At 36.8% G+C, this 13,729-nt stretch overlaps 3 protein-coding genes across 6 annotated transcripts; 1 reads left to right on the plus strand and 2 right to left on the minus strand.

Moving 5' to 3' along the window:
- Nucleotides 1-3,105: 3,105 nt before the first annotated feature.
- NFD2 (Ribonuclease III family protein) lies at nt 3,106-4,144 on the minus strand. Its single transcript, XM_086667001.1, has 3 exons — nt 3,978-4,144; nt 3,777-3,862; nt 3,106-3,693 (listed from the first exon to the last, which is right to left on the minus strand). Exons 1-3 carry the CDS (start codon nt 4,056-4,058, stop codon nt 3,270-3,272), a joined length of 591 nt encoding a protein of 196 aa, XP_086523127.1. The 5' UTR covers nt 4,059-4,144; the 3' UTR covers nt 3,106-3,269.
- A 40-nt stretch (nt 4,145-4,184) lies between these two features.
- On the plus strand, nt 4,185-8,199 carry LOC147553248 (uncharacterized). 4 transcript variants are annotated; one of them, XM_086666999.1, is made up of 7 exons: nt 5,560-5,953; nt 6,054-6,236; nt 6,334-6,498; nt 7,068-7,265; nt 7,387-7,487; nt 7,569-7,668; nt 7,944-8,199. In XM_086666999.1, the coding sequence occupies exons 1-7, from the start codon at nt 5,884-5,886 to the stop codon at nt 7,964-7,966; spliced, it is 840 nt and encodes a 279-aa protein (XP_086523125.1). In that variant the 5' UTR covers nt 5,560-5,883; the 3' UTR covers nt 7,967-8,199. The 4 variants fall into 4 exon arrangements, with proteins under 4 accessions (XP_086523123.1, XP_086523125.1, XP_086523124.1 ...); XM_086666998.1 differs by having other exon boundaries at nt 7,573-7,668; XM_086666997.1 differs by having other exon boundaries at nt 4,185-5,953; nt 7,573-8,199.
- Nucleotides 8,200-8,696: 497 nt separating this feature from the next.
- LOC147553249 (potassium transporter 8-like) lies at nt 8,697-13,540 on the minus strand. The gene is made up of 8 exons (XM_086666996.1): nt 12,902-13,540; nt 12,315-12,813; nt 12,154-12,207; nt 11,118-11,378; nt 10,973-11,025; nt 10,731-10,854; nt 10,370-10,624; nt 8,697-9,974 (listed from the first exon to the last, which is right to left on the minus strand). The coding sequence occupies exons 1-8, from the start codon at nt 12,938-12,940 to the stop codon at nt 8,932-8,934; spliced, it is 2,328 nt and encodes a 775-aa protein (XP_086523122.1). The 5' UTR covers nt 12,941-13,540; the 3' UTR covers nt 8,697-8,931.
- Nucleotides 13,541-13,729: the final 189 nt, after the last annotated feature.

The following is a 13,729-nucleotide window of genomic DNA, read 5'->3' on the forward strand; positions in this document are numbered from 1 at the left end:
TAGGACAACTTCAAGAGAAAGGTTTAGCTGTTTTATTTCAGAAAGGGACTTGTAGAGTCTATCATCCTAGAAGAAGGGTAATTATGCAAACTAATATGAGTGGAAATAGAATGTTCTATCTGTCAGTATCCATGGCTCCAAAAAATTCTATGTGCTTTCAAGCTGAAGCTTTGGCTGAAAAAGAGTCGGATTTGTGGCATCGTCGCTTTGGTCATTTGAATTATCAAGGGTTGAGAACTCTTGCATCCAAAAGAATGGTAGATGGTGTGCCTTTGGTTAAAATTCCAGAGAAATTATGTGAAGCTTGTTTGGTTGGCAAACAACACAGAGAGTCTATACCAAAGCAAAGTTCATGGAAAGCGTCGAAGCAGCTTCAATTGGTGCATTCTGATCTATGTGGACCAATCAAGCCGACTTCCAACAGCGATAAAAGGTATATCATAAGTTTTATTGATGATTTCTCACGTAAAACTTGGGTTTATTTTTTACACGAGAAGTCAGAAGCTTTTGTTGCATTCAAAAACTTTAAAGCATGTGTTGAAAAAGAAATTGGCGCACATATTACTTGTTTAAGAACAGATAGAGGGGGAGAATTTAACTCCAATGAATTTCAAGAATTTTGCAAAGTTCAGGGTATAAGCAGGCAGTTGACAGCAGCATACACTCCACAGCAGAACGGAGTTGCTGAGCGGAAAAATCGAACAATCATGAATGCCGTACGTTCAATGTTAGCTGATAAGAATGTTCCAAAAACATTCTGGCCTGAGGCTGTAAAATGGTGTGTGCACATTCAAAACAGGAGTCTAACTGCAGCAGTGAAAGAAAAAACTCCAGAGGAAGCATGGAGTGGTGTTAAACCAACGGTAGACTACTTTCGGATCTTCGGATGTATTGCTCATGCTCACATTTCTGACCAGAAGAGGAGTAAGCTGGACTCCAAGAGTAAGAAGTGTGTATTATTGGGTGTTAGTGATGAATCCAAGGCTTATAGATTGTATGATCCAGTCACTAAGAAGATTATCATCAGCAATGATGTTTTATTTGAAGAAGAAGAGAGTTGGGATTGGGGCAGAACTGATGAAGAATCAAAATTGGATGTTTTAGAAGATGATAAAGAAAGTGATGAAGAACATATTGAGGAAGAAAATACTCAGAATATCTCAGGCAACAACAATGAAAATAGTTCACTTTCAAATGAAAGAAATACTCGAGAAGTTGCAATCCAAGGGAGGGATGAGAGAATCAGAAAAGAACCAGTCTGGATGGCAGACTATGAGGCAGGAGAAGGGTTGTCAGAAGAAGAAGATATGCATGCAATGATGATGGTCATAGATGATGATCCATATTTGTTTGATGAGGCAGTTAAAAGCAAAAAGTGGAGAGAGGCAATGGCGGCAGAAATTGAAGCTATAGAGAAGAACCAGACTTGGGAGTTGATGGATCTGCCTAAGGGTGCTAAGCCTATTGGGGTTAAGTGGGTTTTCAAAACCAAACTTAACGAAAATGGGGATGTGGAGAAATATAAGGCGAGATTGGTAGCCAAGGGTTATGCCCAACGTTATGGAGTGGATTATACTGAAGTCTTTGCACCAGTTGCAAGACTTGACACTGTTCGAGTAATACTCGCAACAGCAGCACAATATGGATGGGAAGTTTTTCAGCTTGACGTGAAGAGTGCCTTTCTTCATGGTGAGCTCAAGGAGGAAGTGTTTGTCCAACAACCTGAAGGGTTTATTAAGGAGGGGGAAGAAGGAAGGGTTTACAAATTGAAGAAAGCTTTGTATGGCCTCAAGCAAGCACCAAGGGCATGGTACAGCAAGATTGAGACTTATTTTCTGCGTGAAGGCTTTGAGAAATGTTCCAGTGAACATACTTTGTTCACCAAATCTGTAGGAGAGTTTGACATGTCTGATTTGGGAAGAATGAAGCATTTTCTTGGAGTAGAAGTGCTGCAAAATTCAAATGGTATTTTTATTTGTCAAAGAAGATATGCACGAGAGGTATTAACAAGGTTTGGTATGGCGAGTAGCAATGGTGTGAAAAATCCAATTGTCCCTGGTTCAAAGCTTTCAAAGGATGAAGGAGGAACTAAAGTTGATACAACTTTGTTCAAACAACTAGTTGGAAGTCTCATGTATTTAACCGTGACTCGTCCTGACCTAATGTATGGTGTAAGTCTTATTAGCAGGAAGGGAGGTGGCAGTTCAAAACTCTTTGCATTCACGGATAGCGGATATGCTGATGATCTTGACGATAGGAAGAGTACTTCTGGATATGTGTTCATGATAGGATCTGGAGCTGTTTCATGGTCTTCGAAAAAACAACCAGTGGTAACCTTGTCTACTACCGAAGCCGAATATATCGCTGCAGTTTTATGTGCATGCCAGTGTATATGGCTCCAGAGAATTTTGAAAAAAATTGGAATGGAGGAGAATGGATGTACTACAATTCATTGTGATAATAGTTCTGCTATTCAATTGTGTAAGTATCCTGTCTTTCATGGAAAAAGCAAACATATTCATGTCAGATTCCATTTCTTAAGGGATTTGGTGAATGATGGTATTGTGGAGCTGAAGTATTGCAAATCTCAAGAACAAGTTGCAGACATTGTCTAAGTATCCTGTCTTTCATGGAAAAAGCAAACATATTCATGTCAGATTCCATTTCTTAAGGGATTTGGTGAATGATGGTATTGTGGAGCTGAAGTATTGCAAATCTCAAGAACAAGTTGCAGACCTAATGACAAAGCCACTTAAATTGGAGCAGTTTGAGAAACTTCGTACTATGCTTGGAATGGTTACTGCATCTGAAGTAAGCTAAATGCACATGCTTTTAGCTTAAGGGAGGGAATGTTAGATATTTTAGTTGTTTTCTGAATTTACAAGTCTGTTAGTTTGTTAAAGTCAGTCCTAGTCTTTAGGAGAAATTAGAGTCTGTTTAGAGTCTGTTTTTCTATGCACTATTGTAGCCTTATTAAGGGCAAATTCTGTTAGTTTATCTTCTGTGTAAAAGCTATATATAGCTACTAGTTAGTTGAATCGAATAACACATTCAGTCTTCTAAGTTCTCATTTACAACAATATATATATCTCCACAGATTTCAAGTTTGATCAGATGAGAATCAATAAATTCAAAATAGAAAACTTCAGTTCTCCAAGTTAGAATAGATAGATCTTAATTCAAGATATATACTACATCAAAAGATCAAAATCCAACCCAGTCTACTAATTTCCCCAAAAAGGTTGAAACTTTAACACGTGAAAGCTTTATCAAAAAGAGAAATCAGCACGAATTCTGTCATCTTCCTCCCCAAATTCACCACCATGAATCTTCAAGAACACATTTCCAGCAATATCCCCTTTCTCAGAATCAACTGCTATTGCCCCAAACATGGCACGAAACCCACCACAAACAACTGGAGAAATCGAAGAATTAGTCTTTGAAGAAACCCTAATCACATTCTGTAACCCTAATCTCATTGCTTCAACTGCACAAGACTCCGTTTCTGTAATTCTAATAATCCGATGGTTTAAATCTTTGGGTGAAAAGTCGATGTCTTTGAGAAGAGATTGGAGTGAAATTGAAGTTTGGATCACTTGTAAACCTAAAATGCTTAACGCTCGATTGTTCTCAATGGAGTAAGATGGATGAGTCATGGATCGTCGAAGAAGATTGATTCTCGTGAAATTATAGCTGAAGAGAGAGAGAGAGAGATGAAGAAATTAGGGTTTTATAAATTACAAGTGAAAGAGAAATTGAGTTGGAGAAAGATTTACCCAATTTGTTTCTGAAGAGTTATGAGTGATGATTCGAATGGAGAAGATGCCTTTGAGTTTGAGTAGTATATTTCTTCATGGCTTTCCTGCACATATACAAATATGAAAGAAATATATCAAACTAGAGAGAGAGAGAGAGAGAATTAGGGTTTATGGGTGGTGGTAAAATGAAGGAGAGATTTGAGAGAGAAAAAAACGAACCTGAGAAAGAAGGGAAAAGGAAGAGGTAAATAATAATGTTAGAGAGAGGAAGAAGAACCGAAGATGGCTGAGTGAACTCATACTTCTCTCTCGGCTTTAGAAATCCTTGATTCTCATTCGGATTTAGAATTCCTTGATTTTACATGCCAACTCCTCAAAAACCCCTTCATCTCTCTCTCTCTCTCTCTCTCTCTCTCTCTCTCTCTCTCTCTCTCTCTCTCTCTCTCTCTCTCTCTCTCTCTCTCAAATGAATGATGGGCTTTTTGCCTTGTGTTACAATTTAGGAAAAAATGAGCGAAAACCCCAAAATCTAGACCCTAATAACAGAAAAACCCACTCAAAAATAATAATGTAAAAAAAAATTCATTTTTTGAACATTTTTCAAAATGTTCACAACATATGTAATTATGTTGTTAACAAGACAACATATTTTTTTCATATTTTCATTTTTACCCTTATATATTGACAACATATATCATTGTGTTGTTATAAAATGTTGACAATATCTATAATAATGTCCCGACTTATTATAAAATGTTGGTGTCATATATAATTATGTTCTCAACAACATATATAATGTATTAGTCAAAATATTATTTGTTCGTTAACGGATTTGTTAAATACAAAAGATAATATGTATAACATTTTAATTTTTGTAAAGGACAAATAAAAAAATGCTTTAGTCTTTATATTTATGTCAAAAGCAAAACAAAAATTGCCGAAACCATTTATTTTTTCACAAGACAAATCGAAAAATGTTGTAGCCAAAATGTTTGTGTTAGTTTGTCTACGTAAAATGCAAAAGAAAAAAATGCGATATATTTTGGCAAAACAATGTCTAAGCAAGAACGAATTTGTTCAAAAATTTACAAATTGTTGAGACAAACTAAAATTTGTTCAGAAATTTACAAAATTGTCGAGAGCGAACCAGAATTGTTCAGAAACGTTCAAAATTGTTTTTGACGTTGATTTGGACGGAAAATTTCATTTTGGAGGGTAAAATTGTATTTTTACCTACTGGATTTTTTCTCTTTATTATTTAGTATTGGGCCTGATTCTCTTTAACTTTCCCATTTTGGGTCTTATAATTACCGGCCCTTACAAAAGTAAAAACTATTTCTGACTTTTTAGTGAACAACCTAGAAAGTCATGGTTTGGTACTTTTTTTTGATGAGAGTTGAGACCATTGTTTAGTACTTGGTAGGTGTGATTTCTCTTGTCTATGAAAACCTCTTTATACAGTCTTCAACATGAAAATTTATGTGTTTTGATCTTGTTAGTAAAATTTGGGTCTCCATAGATGATCCACCGTATTTTCCAGGGGCTTATACTCGTATGGTTCTCCATTCTATAGTAATTCTTCAGCCAGTCTCATAAATAGTGTTGTCTAAAAGACAGAGAGCAAGCCAAAAATGCGTCGTAGACAAAGAATCGTACAAGAATTAGACCCATTTTCAAGTAGGAGTGGGAAAAAAATACCAGAATGTTGAGACCCACCCACGAGTAGGGCCGGGGCAAACTTTTGGATTTTGCGGGTCGAGCAAGGGTAGAGGAGGCCACCTGATATATTGCCCATGCGGATGAACGCGCTAGCTCTCAAAGGCGAAGCTTTCCTCGAAGGCCAAAAAGAGAGGCTTTGATCAATTGGACCTCGAAGGATTCCTTACTTCAAAATCCCCCGGTTAAACGCTGGAACCCTATTCGCTCGACCGAATGTCTGAAGTACTGGTGGCGACCGAATGTCTGAAGTACTGGTGGCGACCGGATGCCTGAAGTACGCGGCGGCCCGATTCCGACACCTATTCCAACCATACAGTTTGACTTGACTGAGCTCATCAGGTGCCAATGAGTTATAATAACTCACATTGTTTTCCTTATTCATTTTCTTACTGAGAATTTCATTTCCATGGCATTCCAACTTTATTCACTCACCACCTTCCTCCTCTTCACTCTCTGTTCTTCAAGAACACAACAAGGTAATTACTTTATAATCCCATAAAAATTCATAACTCTTCTTCCTTTTTGTTCTTAACATAAAAAAAAACCCTAACTTTCTCTGTTTTTTTTTTTGTCCAGTAACGTCTGATCTTGTACTAGAAGATGGGTACACAGTAAGTACAGTAATTGATGGCAACAAATTGAGTAATCACATAAACCCTTCTTCAATTCTCCCTCGATTTGGTAAAACAAAGCAAGAACTTATCATTCTTGATACTCCAAATAGTGCTTTTTATGCCATTACTTTCCCAATTTCAAATGGTTTGTACTTTTCTTTTATAACTTCTATAATTTCCTAAATTCAATCTATTGAATTTGAAATTGTGGTTTTTATACTTTGATGGTGTTGTTTACACAGATAGTGAAATAAATCGAGTTAGTGGTAATAGTACTGCTGGGTTTTCTGATGGGGATTTAGTTTCTTCCATGTTTGATCGACCTAGAAGCTTTGCTCTTGATACCAAAGGGAATGTTTATGTAGCTGATAAGAACAACCATGTCATTCGAAAAATCAGCAAACAAGGTAACTTTTTTTTTGTTAAATTGTCATTTTGAATCTTGGAATTAGGGTATTTTGTTGTTATTGCTTGTAAGTTTTAATGGTTTACTAATGTTTATTTCAAGAGCTAAGTAGTCGATATCTAGACCATAATGATCAATGGGCGATTATCGATAAGACATATAAGAAGTAGAATAAGGCGACATGGACGAAATAACGCCGATATTACTTGTCATATCAATGTGGGTTGTTAGCTTGTCTATCTTATCGGGCCATGGTAGCCATATTCGATATATCCGAGATATCACTACATAAGCTAGGAGAAATAAAGGTCTTCTAACCTCTTTTGCCGAGACCATGGGTGCTATTAAATTGTAGAGTAGCTTCTAAGTTTTTTTTTCGCTATTTCAACCCATAGGTTTCTTTTGTTAGATTGATTGGTGGCTAGTTAACTATATAGATCATAAAATGAGCAACCAAGTATGATTAAAACTAGACGTCAGAAAGGTCTCGGCTTTCTTCTAACATGAATTAGCGTCCAATGCGAAATAGTACATTAGATTACTAATCTTTAATTATACCTTGTTGTTTAGGTGTAACAACAATTGCTGGAGGCTACACAAGAAAGCCAGGAAAAGCCGATGGGCCTGCTCAATATGCATCATTCTCAGAAGATTTCGAGCTTGTCTATGTTCCTGAATTATGTTCCTTGTTGATCTCTGATCGGGGAAACAGATTGGTTCGAAAGATCGGTTTGAAACCAGAGGACTGCACAACTGGTTCTGGATTAAGTATGCTTTAGTGTCATTTAGTCCAATTTCTATCATAATCTCGTCGGTAGAAGGTGAATAATCTTTTGTTTCAAGTTTGAAAAAATAATGTTCTGATTTCTTGTGTTTTTCTTTTTTGAAGAACTTGGAATGTCCTGGGGATGGATGATTTTCTTCGGAGTCTTCTGCTTTGCCCTCGGTTCAGGAGTCACATTTGCAGCTTATCAGTTTCTCCCTCCTCGTGTAAGTCTTTCTTGTTTCATCTATTTGCTATTAATCTTCAACTGTAAACTATAGTAGTTAAACCCTTTTCGAACTTTTTAGACAGGAAATATTCAGCAACAGCAATCTCAACGCGATATGGAAGCATTACCAAATCAATCTGGGGAAGCGAGTTCTGATAGTCTGCTCCGCCATCAAAAACGTAGTTGCTAGATTACCACTTTATGTTCTAATTGTTAAGATTGTTAGAATAAGCTTATCTTATCTTTCTCTAGTAATTGGATTCAATATAGTAGAAAAACGGAAGTTTTGCAGAAACCCTGTTCCTTTGGTTGACTCGGACGGTTTAGGTGAGATTGACGTGCCGAACCCAGAATTAAAGGATTTAATAAATTTTGATGCAGAATTTGATCTTTCAGAGAATGACGTTAATCAAATAGATGGAGATGACGATAGGGATGATGTTAAAACTTGCAGGAATCAAAGAATCGACAGTATGATAGAGAGCAACATTATGGATTTTGGTGTACAGGCTAGAGAAAGAAACCGAGATGATGGATTCCTGAAGGGCAGTTCAGGTGTAGTTAGAAGGAAATGAGTAAAAAGTTTGTAGAGAAATAGTTTTAAGTGTTCTTGGATTTGTCTATTTACTCGACTAGTTAGGACTACTTATGAATGTATTTATATAGAATGACTTTTTGATTCACAAAGGTTCTCTTTGGATTTTCATCTATTTGCTTATTGGTGTAACTTGCAAGTGTTGGTGTATTTTGGTTCACACTTTGAAGAAATATGGAACCAAGGAGGGGATCTCCCATTTTACCCAAGCCCAAGCCCAAGCCCGAGCCCAAGCCCGAGCCCAAGCCCAAGCCCAAGCCCATGCCCAAGCCCAAGCATAGTCACCATCAACCCCCACCCCTATTACCTTCTTTTTCGAGGAAAAAAAAATCTTTTCCAACAAAAAGGATGCGGTACAAATCCATGGTGTCTGTTTGTCCAATTGTGAAGCATGGTTAAGCAACCCTACTTGGAGCAAGAGAAGAAATATTGGATGGTGAAATATCACCCAATTAAGTGTGTCTAGTGTATTTTTTGCAGAGTAGCAGGATCACTGACATCATCGAGAAAGAACACTTTTTCTTAGGCTAAAACGTTAATATTGAGATCTCAAATCAATTTATTGGTCTCATGATATATCTTACTAAAACGGAGAAAAAAAATATAAGCTTGTTTGGTTAATCTGATTTTTCTATTATTATGATATCAAGAAAACTATTGGCAGACTCCCTTCTTGACTCCTAAGATCAGATTGACAATAAGTATCCTTGTGAAAAGATACAAGAAGGAAGTAGATCTAGCCCTACTGTTATTATATACAGACATTATTATAGATACAGATAGACAGAAAAACAAACAAACACATATAAACGATGCCCCGCCATATAGACATAAAAAAGAAGGAATATTAAACATGACAAACCATTCCAACTTTGAGGGAAGATGCATGGGGTATGTCAAGTGCATAAGTAGGTCCTCTGCAGTTTCTTCTCAAGAAATCATATCCAACATTCAGTGCCAGTTTCTTTACAAGGCTCGAACCTCTTTTAGCTTTTACATGTGAGTGCCCGAGAATGAACGCCATACCCGCTTCCCTAGCTTCCATTAGCTCCTGCAACTCTTCTCTCGCGTTCATGTCCATATCTTGACTCTCTGGTAACACAAATCTCACTCTTCTTCTTGATGAAGATATTGGAGACTCTATTTCTCTCTCCTCAAATCCGTTCTGTTCTTCTTGATCCTCACATATTTGGATCCCTTCGGTATGTGTTGAAGATGTTCCAACGACTGTCATTCCTTCGCCATGTCTACTACCCGGATGTTCTACTCTTTGTTCTTGGCTTCCCGAACGTATAAACTCAGCTATACTACAAACAAGATCCTTCTCGAATTCTAAATCGTCTTTGTGAATATCATGGTACCCGTATCTAACGATGCATCTGTAGATTCTGTACTCTTTTGGACCAATCCTGCCTATAAGGAATCTTTCTTCGGGTCGAACATATGGGACAGGAACAGATTTTATGCAGAGGAAGACTAGTACCTGGTGGAAGGCTGGAAGGTTGGTCACGAAGTGAGAGAAAACCGCAGGTATCCCTGAGACAAGTTCAGAATGAACGAGGCCGATTCCTTTAACACGCACAAATCCTAGGCTTGGTCCAAGCCCGAGTAGCCAGTTGATGGAGACCTTGTTCTGGAGATCAAACTCGTACCTCTTAAGTGTCCCATAATGCCAAACATACATGACAATCAAGAAAATGAACCCAAGAGCGACTGGGAACCATGCCCCTTCAAGAAACTTGACGAGGGAAGCTACGAAAAAGAGTGCTTCGATGGTGCCAAAGAAGAGTATGAAGCAAACAGCAAGGAAGACGCTCTGCTTCCAGCATAGGACTATAACTAGCGACATCAAGCAAGTAGTTACGATCATGACGGTTATAACAGCCAACCCTGTGTCAAGAGAGCGACAGTATGACGTCAGTGACCAAGTAGAGAATTCAAAAGTTACTAAACTACAATTCCTAGTTATGGCTCCGCCAATATCTTGTGAACTTTTGCAAATGCTCCATCTCTACTTATGCTTTAGTGGTATTTAATTCAGTTATCGAATGATCTTATTCATTGATAGCCGACATGAATTTTGCAAAATATGGCGTAAATATTTGTTATTCTAAACGCGGCTACTAATATTGCCACCCGCTTTTGCCGAACTCATGTGGACTAATTACAAGATAATTTATATGTTTATATGAAAATTTTAGAACACCAAAAGATGAACTTGAACTGTGAATATACGCAAAAAGCGCCCAGAACACCAAGCAGGGTCTATCTATATTATATTTTACCTGCAGCATTGCCCATCCGCCGGGTGTCTCTGAAACCAATTGTAACGCCCAAGCATAGAAGCAACAAAATCCAGTTGACCTCCGGGATATAAATCTGGCCATGTATTTTAGTCGATGTATGAACTATTTTGACTCTCGGAAAGCAACCCAAGGCATTGCACTGTTTAATGATTGAAAAAGTTCCTGTGATAATGGCTTGGCTTCCAACAACTGCTGCAAGTATAGCTATTACTAGAACTGGCCATCTTATTCTCTCTGAGAGTATAGAATTAGAAACCTCGAAATTAGTGCAAGTTCGTCCATTATCGAGTAAATGTCAAGAAAAAAGAAGAGAAGAAGGAAAAAGAAACGACATGACAACCTGGAACGGAGACGTAGAACCCGACTGGATAGTCACTTCCCATGTCGTGATGCTTCGATAAATAAGCAGCTTGTCCCATATATGCAAGAATTAAGGACGGGTAAACCACACAAGTGAAAGCAATCTAGAGAAAGGTTAATAGTCTGTGAGAGACAGATTTGGTATTCACTTGAGAGGGAACGAGTTTACGAATATTTAACAACTGAAAGAATGCATGCATATCATGAAACAGTTGCGAATACCTTAATTGATAATTGTGAAAAGTGACCGAGATCAGCAAACATAGCTTCTGAACCTGTAACACCGGGAAAAAAGAACTGAAAACTTATGATTCATGTGGCTGTATATCACGGGTCACGTTTCATATTAACAAAAAAAAGTTTATACCTGTAATACATAGTAGTATTCCACCTAACGAGAACCAACCTCTCCTTTGGGTCTTCTTCAAGAATATATACATATAATATGGGGACAATGCTTTATACACATCAGGTTTCCAGTGTATGATATTGTATATACCAATACCGCTGATGCAGAAAAGCCATGTTATGATTATTGGGGCGAAAAGGAATCCTACTCGGTGGGTGCCATAATGTTGGAGAGCAAACAAACACACTAGTATGGCACACGCAGCAGGGACCTCTACATCTACAAAAGAGAGTTACAACCATAAGTTCCTTATCGTCTAAAATAGAAATCCGAGAGACTAAATGAAGGACAAAAAGGTTGAGAGAGTGAAAAAGCATATAAATTATAACAAAAAGAACACGCATATAATAAAGTACAAAACTAAGATGTGGATTTTCAGTTTCGTATGCTTCAACTCAATGAAGCTATAGGTAACCAAAAGGTTTCGTACTGCTCAATCAAGCTTGGCACGTTATAAGGGGTGATATCACATACAACACCCATTACCCAACTCTATTACTTGTCCACTTCCACCTAAAAACTTTGGGCTTTTTGGCTTTCCACTTAATGATTCACCTATTCAAGGAAATGACCATATATGACTATTTATTTGTGTGTTATAAATAAAAACTTCTATAACTAATCAAAATGAAAGCGACTTGTAACCTCTATGAGGCATTAAAAATGGTCAAAATGCGTTGGAGTATACGGGTCTGTTAGACTATACGATAGAAGGATCAAGGATGTTCACACTCAAACTTCCACATGTGAAAACATTTTGGGTGTTTTACCAAGAAGGCATTACTAATTTTACTTTAATTAAGCTTTTGCCCCTTTGAGTTGTAGAAAACAAGTTAAATTTTCATTGTATATGACGTTTAACATGATTTATGGTTTCAGCAATACTTAAACCATGTAATTAGGGTTCTAGAAAAGAAGTTGGATTGCTAATAATTTGATTTCTAAGATGAAATAATTTTTGCTATAGTAAAAGAAAGAACCATAAAAATCTTACACTTATGATGCTCTTTCGCCATCGAAACCTCCAGACCCGATACAGCCGAAAACACTGCACAAATCACCATAAACTAATAAAGTAAGCAAACCCCTAATTTTTCATTAGAACACTAAACTCCAAATGAAAAACAGAACAAGTAAAAAATCAATCAAAAGTACCCGAAATTGCAGGTGTTAGAACTCCATCACCAATAACCATACAAGTACCAATCAAAGCAAGAACAAGTAAAATCCTCTGCAAAATTTTATACTTCTCTAATATTGATTTTAATCTAGACCCAACATTAGTATTAATCCCATCTTCATTTTGATCAGTGCCATCTATCTTGTATGTTGATAATTCCTTATCTGCAAGCTGAGAATTGGGCAAGAAACTAACCCTAGCATGCCTACAAATCTTTGAATACAAAGCAAAAGTCCCGCCTTCACCATTATCATCAGCTTTTAAAACTATAAACACATATTTGATCAAAGGGATTAGAGTAAGTGTCCAAAATATGATAGATAAAACCCCAAAAATCTCATCATTTGATGTTGAATGTTGAATGTCTTCGGAAAATGTGCTTCTAAAAACATAAAGAGGTGAAGTACCCAAATCTCCATAAACAACACCTAGACTTTGATAAGCTAAAGTAAGAACAGTACGCCATGATTCTTTCTGCAAGTGTATGATTGAGAAATGAGAAGATTAAACAAAAAATTTTACTAGTAGACAAATTGAGGAAAATAATGAATACCCATTTTACCTTGACTTGATTTCTAAGAGACCCACTTTCTGGATCCATCTCTAGATGATTCAAAATGCAGAAAAAATCATTAGTAGTGAGATTTGTAATGAATGGAAGAAGGAAGACCCGGATAAGATTACCAAGAAAATGGCAGTTTCTAAATAAGGAGGTTGGATTTATAAAAGGAAAACTTAATTATTTATGGATAGGATCACCAGTTCAACAATAACCAGTAATGACAATCAGTGATGAGTAAACACGAAACTCCACAGAAAACCCAATACTTGGGAAGAAATGAATTAAAACGTGGAGGGTAGTTGGAATTTGGGCAGAGTGAAGAAGAACAGAATATATTTCAGATACTTAGAGAGAGAGAGAAAGAAGATACAGAGAGAGAGAGAGAGATTTTGGGTTTATGACCAGGAAGAAGTTTTCTCTCTTTTGAAAAAAAAAATGGAAAATCTTGTAAGGGGATGAATAGTAGTTTAAACCGAAATTAAGTAGACAAAAACGGAAATTTTGTAGTAATTCCATACCTTTTTTTAGGTTCATAAATGGTAAATTGGGTTATCTTACAGGTCATGTTTAGCGTACGGAAATAAAAAAAACCAAGTCAGTGGGATCGGTTTTGATTTTGTTTTAGATCGAGTTTATGTTGATCACACCGACTTAAACTCGATGGTTTATTTTTTTCATTTTGTCCATGAAGGTGTATGTTAGGATTTAAGGCAGGTTTGATTTGGTCCTTAATAGTGACCAATAGTGAATTTACCTTTTACGTTTGTCCACCGTTTTAAATTAGGTTTCAAGATTTATATTTATATTACTCAAATTTAACAATCGATA

The sequence above is a fragment of the Eschscholzia californica genome, unplaced genomic scaffold (assembly GCF_041429995.1).
Source record: "Eschscholzia californica isolate CP2 unplaced genomic scaffold, dmEscCali1.0.p SCAF_3, whole genome shotgun sequence".
In the NCBI taxonomy this organism is placed as follows: domain Eukaryota; kingdom Viridiplantae; phylum Streptophyta; class Magnoliopsida; order Ranunculales; family Papaveraceae; genus Eschscholzia; species Eschscholzia californica.